Genomic DNA, 10,587 nt, shown 5'->3' on the forward strand with positions numbered 1-10,587 from the left:
TGCAACGAGGTGTCGCGACGTGAAATTTCATAAACCAAGATCATTCTATGTGCATAATTCATATAACATGTTCCTTGTAGCTTGCTTAACTTTTCGGTTGCAATTTGCCTTTACGCCATGGGCGCAGCGGGTCATCTAGTTTTATAGACAAACACATAGCCTTGTCTTGAGAATGGGGAGTAATTGCCACCTTATTCTTATGATTCCTCGTGGAGTTCCACCTGATACGTGCTCCAGACTTGAGCGAGGTTGTATTTTTTTTCATGATCCACTTGCAAGTTGCATCAAATCAGTGCTCCAAGACTTAAGCGTCATTATTTGGGTTAGTACGCATATTGTGAATTGGCGATTCTCTTGGATCGCAGGATTCCGTTGGCATCCTCTGCGTCCTCTTATAGTGCCTTGTTTATCCCGGCTACTCACAACCGATTATCTCATTCAATATTTGATCCTACAACATGAAGACGGGGTTGCCTTTTGCGCACCTCTCCGAGAAGCGAGTGCCCATGCCGAATGGTCCCCAAAACATAGCTATTCATCATTGATTTCCTTTACAATATAATCATACAACATAATAAAATTCCCATGTTGCAATTTTTTAGATAACCACATTGATATGATTATCACACGTGGAAACAAAATATTGGTTTAAATGTTTATTTGATCGAATGTCTAGGATGTCATGTTTTTTGTATTGGAGGAAGCATAGTTTTACAAACATACTCATGTAAAAAATTTCAAAGTTTTATACCAGGGACTAGTTGGTAATTAAATGACGCACACTTAATAATACAATTAACATAACCATACTAACAAACACATGCAAAATAAGCATAGAAACACCGAGCGCAGTCGCTGACATATCCACTCGGTCTGGGCCGATCATATCTCGTCCATGAGCTCTTGGAAAGTGTCCATGGCGGACGCCGGCAGGCCGAGCAGGACGTTGATGCTCTTCCTCTCCTTGCCGTGCGCGAGGAAGAGTATGACCTCCTTCTCCGGCAGCGTGACTGGCCCGGACATGGTCGGCTCGCCCCAGCCGAAGTCGGCGCCGTTGAACGCAAGCCGCGACCACGTGGTGATGAGCAGCGTCGACGCCAGTGACGGCCGTGCGCGCGTCGCCTCAAAATAGTCCACCGCCGACCGCATATACTCGTCCGTCACCATCCGCACGGCCTCCTGCACCTTCCCGGCCGCGAGCGACACCGGCGCCGACAGCAGATCCCCCGTCGTCGCTAGGGCGTTGGTCAGCACGATGCCGTTCCCGAAGTACCCCTTTGGGAGCGGAGGCACGAAGCGGCGCCGCCCGTCGACGGCGAACAGCAGCTTCGTCTGCTGCTCCGGCGCGAGCCCCAGCGCGCGGGTGCGAGCGCGCCAGACGAGGCCGGAAAGCGCCTCGAAGGTGGTGCAGCGCTCGAGATCCCCGTCGGCGAGGGCGAGACCGCGGACACGCTCAAGCCTGTCCGGGTCGAAGCAGAAGGAGCGGTACACCAGCTCCTGGCCGCCGTAGAGCGCCGCCATTTCCGAAACGTCAGCGATCTCCTCGAACTCATGGTGCGGGTTGGAGATCACCGGAGGGTCGCGCGCGCGGAGCACGGAGCGGTCGAGGAACGGTGGCACGGTGAGCTCCGTGGCGCCGCGCGCCATCTCGGCCCAGGAGTTGACGAACTCCATGGCGCCCAGACCGTCGAACATGCAGTGGTTCATGGCCAACCCGAGGCTGAAGCCGCCACATTCGAACCTGGTCACCTGCGAATTAAATTGACCAATGGTAAATAAACTTTAACTATTGTACTGACTCCCGGGGTGATCCTCTTTTCGAAAAAAGTTTTAAGTCAAAGTAGTACTCCAAAGAAAAAAGTAGTACTCCAAAGTATACACAGGTTGTGTGTGTGTCTGTGTGGGGACAAACTACGCAGTTCGAATTCATTATCGACAGTTTAAATTCATTAAATTTGCAGCAGACGTGTTTTTACTAATTTGGTTGTTCGACGTATCAATGTTTACTACTAGTACTAATTTGGTGCAACTAATCTGTGTGAGTTTTGGACCCTAGCTACTTGCACTACATGACTGGATTAGTTAGTGGTTGACATGTGTCTGAATGTATCATGAGGTAGCTCGACAACTAAAACTAAACGGATGGTATGTTTTGGTTGATTTATAGGTAGAAGTGGTTGGGCTAACAATGTAGAACTAAATCCCTATAAAAAACAATGTATCAGTAAATAAATATTTGTCCGAAGAAAACATATTTGGATTTAGCAATGTGGGTAGAACTGAAGAAACCATTGTACTAATTCTACGAGGAAAACATATTTCTGGCTGCCCCATTGAACTCACTTTTCAACCCCCTAAAGCTATTGAACTCAAATTTGTTCAACCCTCGTGGAGTCGATCCGTTCTCCTCACTACTCCGAGTAGTACTAGCCAACCAATCCTAATTTCAATTATTCGAGTCACGCGCGTTGCAGGCAGTCCGTTTCCAGGTTACTTGCCGCTGGCAAGTCCAGAATGCTTCCTGTTCCTTTGAAAAGAAAAGGGCGCAAGGCTCCACGCCGCCATTAAAAGCGCAGCTCAGGGCAACGCAGCCCGGCATCGGCAAAGCCGCCTCGGCAACGGAGGGCGACGGAAACGCAGTTAAAGCATGCCTCTGCGCTCGAGCGCGCAGTTAAAGCATGCCTCTGCGCTCGAGCGCGTGCGAGTGGCGTGGCGTACCTGCGCCGTCATGGGCGGCATCTCGAGGATGTTCTTGGCGCCGGGGACGGAGTACACGAGCTGCCCCAGCGCGGCCGGGTCCGGGGTGGAGAGGTCCCCGATGAGGGCGAGGTCGCAAGCGGCCTCAGCCTCCACGAACGGGACGCCCTCGCCGGTGCACTCCACGATGAGCTTCATCTCCGGGCTGATGCCGAGGCGGCCGGCGAGCGGGTGGTAGTGGACGAGCACGCGAGCCAGCGCGGCCCGGAGCGTGTCCGCGACACCTTCGTTGCCGCGGCCCGATGGGCACTTGAAGCAGTACACGGTCTGCACGATCACCGCGATGTTCTGGTCCAGGTTGGACAGGTAGTACTGCTCCCCCGTCGGCGTGGCCTCCGCTGGCGACACCAGCGTCGGCTCGCCGCGCTTCACCGACATCAGCTGCACCTTGCTGCCCGCCATGGTGGCCACGCCGTTCTGCTTCGCCTCCGCAACCTGCACGTACGAATAACATGACCCAAGAAGAAAGTGTTAGACACGAAAGTTTACATACATGTGTAATCAGCTTGAGTTGGTATTGCACACTCACCATTTTGATGGTCTCTCTGAGTGTATGGACGGCAGAGAGAGATTTGTGTGGGTTTAAAGAGAGAGAAAATACAGAGGAGGTGTGGGGGTTCTGTGTTTTGAGGAGATGGGTTTGTGGGAACGTGTTTATATAGTGGAGGGTAGCTTGCTTGAGGCGGTCAAGGTTAGGATGGGCTGATGCAAGAACCGTTGGGGTTGGAGGGGTTGCATAACAACCAATGCTGTTCTGCCTAGTGCTTGGATTAATGAATTTGTACAGGAGAATCAGGACAAGGAAACACGGCTTGTTTAGGAGCAATTGTTGGCTATATGGTGTAGAGCTATCACTCATAAGCACTCTACAAAAGCATGGTTAAATAATATAGCCAGCCGTTGACTATAGTATGTTGTCATGTCATCTATAGGCAATGTGATAGTCAACATGTATAGTACTCCCTCTGTAAACTAATATAAGAGCGTTTAGATCACTAAAATAGTAATCTAAATGCTCTTATATTAGTTTACAGAGGGAGTAGTTAGCTATCAGTAAAAGACTTAACATATGGTCCACCTTTCACTCTCAAAACTTCTTAGAGCTCATGCTACAGCGGACTGTAAATTCACAGCCCATTTCTCTTCTCTTTCCATCTCTCTTTCAACTCTGCAAAACATAATGTTTATATCTTTATAGCCTGTTTATATCACCTTATTTTACTTGCTCTAATAAGGTTGTCTATAAGATCTTCGGTAGTGGGGATATCATAGGTAGTATCATGCAGCATCATGCAATATCCGCTAGGTATATTGATGACATGTCATAGTATTAATCCTCTACAACACTAAGCTCACTAGTTTTAAAGAGCTCACATTCAATTGAGGTCTCCAATTAGAATTTGATCTTAAAGCTCTCTCATTCAATTCTTTTATTCTATACATTATGCTTCCTAAATTTTTTTAAGGCTTCACAATTAATTGAGGAATTCAGAATTGGGTCATCCGATTTTGACCGGGTCAACAATTTCCCAAACTCCCCCGTTCAATTCTTTTAATTCACTATGTTCTTTAATTTCGAAGCTCTTTCTTTCAATTGAGATATTCAATTTTGGATTTGGTTTACGATTTTGATCCGGCCAACGGTTTTCCAATTCAATCAACATCAACCGGCCTATAAAAATATATCAATCAAGCACACCCTCCCACCACTTAGAAAAAAGAAGCGCCACCATGTAACATTGTAGCACAAATATAGTATATGCAAGAATCGACACAAAAATTTCCCCACATAAATATAAGTTGCTTAGCGGATAACACAGAATCACACCAAGAAAGGCCCACCAAATCAACGCATTATAAATAAAAATAAAACACACTCTATCATCTCCCCCAACTGCCAAACTAAATATTCCTTCAGTTCTAAAATATAAGGGGTATTAGTTTTTTAGAAAGTCAAATTTCTTTAACTTTGACCAAGTTCAGAGCAAAAATATCGACATCCACAATATTAAACAAAAAAAAGTATGAAAATTCATTTCATGATGAATCTAAAAATACCTATTCCGTAAAGGAATATAATAGCAATTAGATTACTACTTTTGTGATCTAGATGCTCTTATATTTCTTTACAGAGGAGTAATACACTTTGTATTTTGAAACAAAGTGAATTTTTTAAAGAAACCCAACAACACCAACGGCACAACAAAGAGCACCTAACTCTTCTAGTTATTATTATTATTTTGCATCAACGCTAGGACTTTATTAATGCATGAAAATTCTTTTACAATCAGCTCAGAAGCTTTCAACCAGAAAGTTTGGGCTCTCAAACTGCCAGCATTGTGTCACCTCTAGCTTGCAAGCAGGCTTTGCACAAAGGTGTGCATAAACATTTGAAGACGTGGGAACATGTTGAATTAAGAATGAAGCAAAGCTCAGGGTATGATTCCCTAGTTATTTTAGAATAGGCGCTGCAACTGAACGAGAATTATGGCATGAAGTCCAGAGGTTGACAACCTCTAAGCAGTCTACCTACATGATCACATGTGATAGACCACGCAGATGTGTAAATATTACACCCTCACGCATATCCCATAATTTAGCTGTTAGCGGTTCTGTCACTCTAGCGAAGGGCTTGCTCCAAGCACCAATAAAGGCAAGGTGGGTCTGGCAACGCCTTCCTCCCCCCACCTCCCTTTGTAGTTATAAGGTCAAGAGCAACGAATGTGTTGATTTTCACGTATCACGGGCCGGTGGTCTCTCCATAGATGGTCGACCGTGTCGATGGGCTGTGGCCATGGAATTTCCATCAACTAGAGCATTTAATGTGCCCACTTCATAGCAATTATACATCTCTTTATCATGTGTCCAGCGGTTCTAGGAAGACCAAATGTGAGACATAATAGTGATGATCTGGCTCCGTTCTTGCTTGATAAACATGATATCCATAAGAATATCTTTGGACCATGTCTAAGAATGCAATCATCGAAGCTTGAAATTAAAGCAAGACCTTCTTGCATCCTAGAATTTCTGCGCATGAGAACAATGGATCAGCGCATGCATCAAATCCTCATCCATCGCTTCGTAGACGTCACATCTAGCATAACTTTGATGTATCTATATTTCAGCGTCATTGACTATGGAAGAATGCCTGGGAGAACTCTCCACCAAAAAACTAGGATTCTTTTGGAATTAGTTTTAGTTTCCAAAGGGCTGCCCACAAATGTTGTTATGTCAATGAATATTTAGGAAACAAGCACAAGAAGCGCATGGCTTTACATAAGTAAAGCCAACAATGGCCAGAGTAGCACAAAGTTATAGTCTTACAAAATCAAAAAAACACTGGATACAACTCGTGGCTCGAAAAGAGCATTCGAATAGCAATGAAACAACTACAACAAGCTCAAGATTTCCTGTGAACATCATGAAGGAGTTTGATCTTGTTAAGGATGTCTGCCTTCGCAGTCCTTCCTCTTCCTTAGAGGCCGCTAGTGTTGAAAAAATAGAGACCATTTTAAGATATAATTAGCAGGGGTGAGTAGGGATGGTCCCCTCAATGACAAGTTTGTCACGGTCTCACCGATATAAGATGTATGTAGATATGCATGTTTGTATGAGTTCGATGAGGAGACAGTCTCACCGATATAAAGATGCAGTTCATCTTTGGCATACCGTGAGATGATTAATCCCCATTGTCATTTTTTTATTGTTTAAACATTAAATGTAATATTGGTTGTATGTATGCAAGTTTCGTCTAACCTGTGTGAAAACCATATTGTTTTCTAAAAATTGCATTAATATATAGTTCTTGCATATTATAGAATGGTGCAATTTCTACACAATCTGCCTATAAAATTTGTCTTTTTATTTTATTATATTTCTTGACCAAAGCCAGTAGGAAAACCCCCTATTGTGAGTTTTTTCATTTAGAATAAGTGACGTAGTTGTACAAAGATCATCGAATTAGTTACATGGGTTAGGAGGGAGGCTATAATATAGAATTATTACACACTATCAATTCAGGATAGCATTTCCTCCTTGATACTAGGCTTAGCCCTAATCATGGTTAGGTGGAAGATGCTCCGAAATCATGCTTGCAAGCATCAATGGAATATTGTTTATTTTCTAAAATCATGCCATTTCTTTGGTTCCAAATGCTTCAGCATCCAAATATGATTTCCATAAAGAATTCCATTTGATCTCTTTTCCTAGCATCAATGAGCATTCCATTGATATTTTCATCAGAGTTCCATTCGATACCAATGCTCCACCAGAAAGCTTGGCTGAAGGAGCAACTGAAGAACATATGCATAAAGTCTTCCATATTATAGTCATGACATAGGAGCACATTGGGTGTTGTCAAGTTGGAATTCTTCGTAGTGAGCATCTCACATGTGTTGACTCTGAGCATAAGCCAACAGAAAAAATTTGTGCTTCGGCCAACAACATGACTTCCAGATCCATTTCAATGGTTGAGGTGCAGATGTAGAGCCAATCAGAGAATTGTATATCTTCTTGGTGTTGAACTTAGTGTTACCCCACATATGGTTCCGAGTGTCCTAGTTATGATTGTGTCTGATGTTGCCAAGTTGTGGTGCTAAGTGATGGAATTGTTGATGAGCAATTACACATAGTGGTAGCTCGAATAAGCTATAGTAATTATCAACTTGATTGGCTTTTGCAATAGAAATATCATCATCAAAAGCAAATGAGTGTAACTCGAGATATTTCCTCATCATGGTGGAGCCATTCCAAACATTTTTTCATAGTAGGGTAGTGTGACTATGCATGATGTCAAACCTCTATATAGATCAGTTAGACTTAAGCAATGTCTCTCCAATAGAATGATCCTTTATTTCTGCATGCATGTGGAACTTCATTGTTGGAGTAATGCTTGCCAAATCAGATTAACCCATGCATTTTCTTTCTTTTTAGGGTAACGTCAATGCCCCTAAATCATTCTATCTTAGAATAAATTTTGTTTTTATTTGTAATTTTTGTTTTCCAGTAAAGGTTATGTGTATTGGAAACAAAAAGGGATTGTGGGTATCGTACACATGTTGTGTAGTCGGTAGTTGTAACCAAGTGCATGACCACATGCACTAACTAACACAATTTTTTACCTATACATATATAGTTGTTTTGTGTATTATGGAGCATTGCAATTTCCACATAATCTATGTACACATTTGTGTTTTCTTTCCCTTTTTGAGAATACCTTCTCTTTTTTTATGGTAACATCAAGCCCCTAATTCATTTGACCTTAGAACGTTTTTTGTGCGTGTTTGCTTTTGTCTTTTAGTTTATGACTATGTACCCTTTCTCGCTATTGTTGTTTGCCATTGTCATCAACACCCTCAACTCACTCTTGATGTGTCCGTCAACTATGGGATTCTTTGCCACCTAGCCACGCGCCACACCACCTCTAGCATCTCGCTCTTCACGGACGATGTGATCATCTTCTGCCACCCTGATCCTGTCGAGCTGCACACTATCCGTGAGCTCTTAGAAACTTTCGGCCATGCTTGGTCTCCACACCAATTTCCTCAAATGCTAGTCAACCCCGATCTAGTGCGCGTACGAGGTTGCCGCCGAGGTGGGCATGCTCCTCAGTTGCCCTGGCTCCGCCTTCCCAATCAAATGCCTCGACTTGCCGCTCTCAGTTCGCAAGGTGTCCTCCGCCTCTCTAATACCCCTGGTCGATTGGCTGGTGAGCAAGTTGGCCACCAAGAAGGCGTCTCTCCTCTCTCGTGGGGAGCGCCTGGCCCTGGTCCGGCACGTAATCTCCGCTATGCCGGTTCACATCTTGATCATGATGGCCCTGGACCCCCACTATACTCAAGTTGGTCACGCGCATTATTCGTGATTTCCTATGGCAGGGGGCAAGGATGTTAAGGCTGGCCATAGCCTTGTCAATCGGGCCAAAGTTTGTCGCCCCTGTAGTTTGGAGGGCTCCGAAACAGGTGGCTCTGGTCTCAAGCAACCGATCTTTCTCGGCCCTGGCGGCACTTGCGTCTTCCCTGCGAACAGGAGGTGCAACAAATCTTCGTGCCTCGATGACCTGGATCTTGGGCGATGGCAAGCAATGCCATTTCTGGACAGACTCGTGGAGCTCGCGCCCTCTCTCATGGCGCTGGTTCCCCGACGACGCCGACACAATAGGCTCCTCGGCGAGGCCATTCATGACTGTGCCTAGGTCTCCGACATCCACGGTGCCCTGGGGGGTGGCGACCACGGTCCAATATGTCAATGTTTGGCGCATGCTTCAACGAATTGTCCTTTCCAATACCCCAAACAAGATCCTCTGGCGGTGGATTACGAATGGAATATACTCGGCCGCGTCTTGTTACCAAGCCCTCGTCACCGTCTCGACCGTGGCACCCTGATCATCTGGAAGAGTTGGGCACCCCAAAATGGCATGTTCTTCATCTGGCTCGCCTCCCTCGACAGGTGCTCGACGACCGAGCATCGGGCGTGACATGGCCTCCATCACGACCCGCCGTGCGCCCTCTGTTCCCAGGAGGCCGAAACCATCCATGACACCCTAATTGGACGTGTCTTCTCGCACATGACTTGGCACGGGATCCTATCCTAGTGCCGCCTCACTACAACGACACCCAACAATGACGATGTCAACTTCTTCTCATGGTGGGAGGGCGTCATGGCTTCTTCCCCCGCTAGCCAGCGCGAGGGCCTATGCTCGCTCATCATTCTAACAGTTTGGTCACCGTAATGGGGCGATCTTCGACGGAGCATAGGTTTCCACCACCAACTTGTCCACTTCAACGAAGGACCAAGTTAGGCTTTGGGCTAGGGCGTTATCCCTGTAATCCCTCTAGGGGCTGAGCAACCCCCTTCTATGCTCACTTTGCTTTCTTATTGTCGCCAGCTTGTGTACGGCAATAGGATAAGCTTTCTGCAATCCCCTACGCTCCTTGAGCGTATTCCCGAAAGAAAAAAAGTTTATGACTATGTGTAATGAGAAGAAAAGGAGATTTTGGATGTCGTACAAATATTCATTCTATGGCACTACAGTTGAGCCTTTGAGATTTTCTAGGGAATAATTGATACACGGCCCTAAAGCTCATCAATATTATTCAATATATAAATTTTATTTTATTACTGTATTATTTAAGTTTTTTTGCATCGCTGTATGTATTTAAGTCGAAGATCTAGGATACGCGTAGGGAGTATGTATTCTGGTGCGATCCCGGCAGAACCGTGTGCGTCGTAGACTTTGTTGGGGGCTTGGCAGCGACCTTGTATTTGCTGCCGGGGATGGTTGGCCAAACCAAACTACAACGAAAGCTCAGGTTTCGGTTTAGTTCAGCGTGTGTGCAAGTGATGTGCTTATGTGGTATCTAGGCACGTGCGTACGTATCTGATCGGATTTGGGGAATCGTGGATGGCAAGTACCTGTCACTCGAATAAGATGGGTTCTAGTTCTACCAGTCAGCGTATGCATTCTGGCGTGATCCCGGGCAGAACCATTCATACCGCGGACTTTGTTGGGGGTTGGCCACTGACCTTGCATTTGTTGTTGGGGATAGTTGGCCAAACAAAACTATCTGGGCACGCGTGTGCAAGTGATGTACTCATGTCTTATTATCTGGGCGCGCGTGTGGATCTGGAGAAAAGGTTTATCAGGCGCTAGTAACATAAATTGGGTCACCATTTTTCTTCTTTCAAACGCCAATTCATTTTCTAGCTTGGTTCACAATTTCATTGCGAGACCGAACTTTCTGAACCCATAGGGATAGGGACGGTGTGCAGGGCCTATCGTGAGATAATATGCAGAGCTAAGCCAATTCGCAACAGTAGTAATGCTGGCAG

At 45.4% G+C, this 10,587-nt stretch overlaps 1 protein-coding gene across 1 annotated transcript; it reads right to left on the minus strand.

Annotated features, from left to right (window-relative positions):
- Nucleotides 1-641: 641 nt before the first annotated feature.
- Nucleotides 642-3,513, minus strand: LOC123044391 (omega-hydroxypalmitate O-feruloyl transferase). Its single transcript, XM_044467122.1, has 3 exons — nucleotides 3,287-3,513; nucleotides 2,719-3,192; nucleotides 642-1,749 (listed from the first exon to the last, which is right to left on the minus strand). Exons 1-3 carry the CDS (start codon nucleotides 3,287-3,289, stop codon nucleotides 883-885), a joined length of 1,344 nt encoding a protein of 447 aa, XP_044323057.1. The 5' UTR covers nucleotides 3,290-3,513; the 3' UTR covers nucleotides 642-882.
- Nucleotides 3,514-10,587: the final 7,074 nt, after the last annotated feature.

This window comes from Triticum aestivum, chromosome 2B (assembly GCF_018294505.1).
Source record: "Triticum aestivum cultivar Chinese Spring chromosome 2B, IWGSC CS RefSeq v2.1, whole genome shotgun sequence".
NCBI classification, from domain to species: Eukaryota; Viridiplantae; Streptophyta; class Magnoliopsida; order Poales; family Poaceae; genus Triticum; species Triticum aestivum.

Coding starts and splice junctions, on each gene's coding strand:
- LOC123044391 (XM_044467122.1), bottom strand. Junction 1,750..2,718: donor TGCCGCCCATGACGGCGCAG/GTACGCCACGCC, acceptor TTTAATTCGCAG/GTGACCAGGTTCGAATGTGG.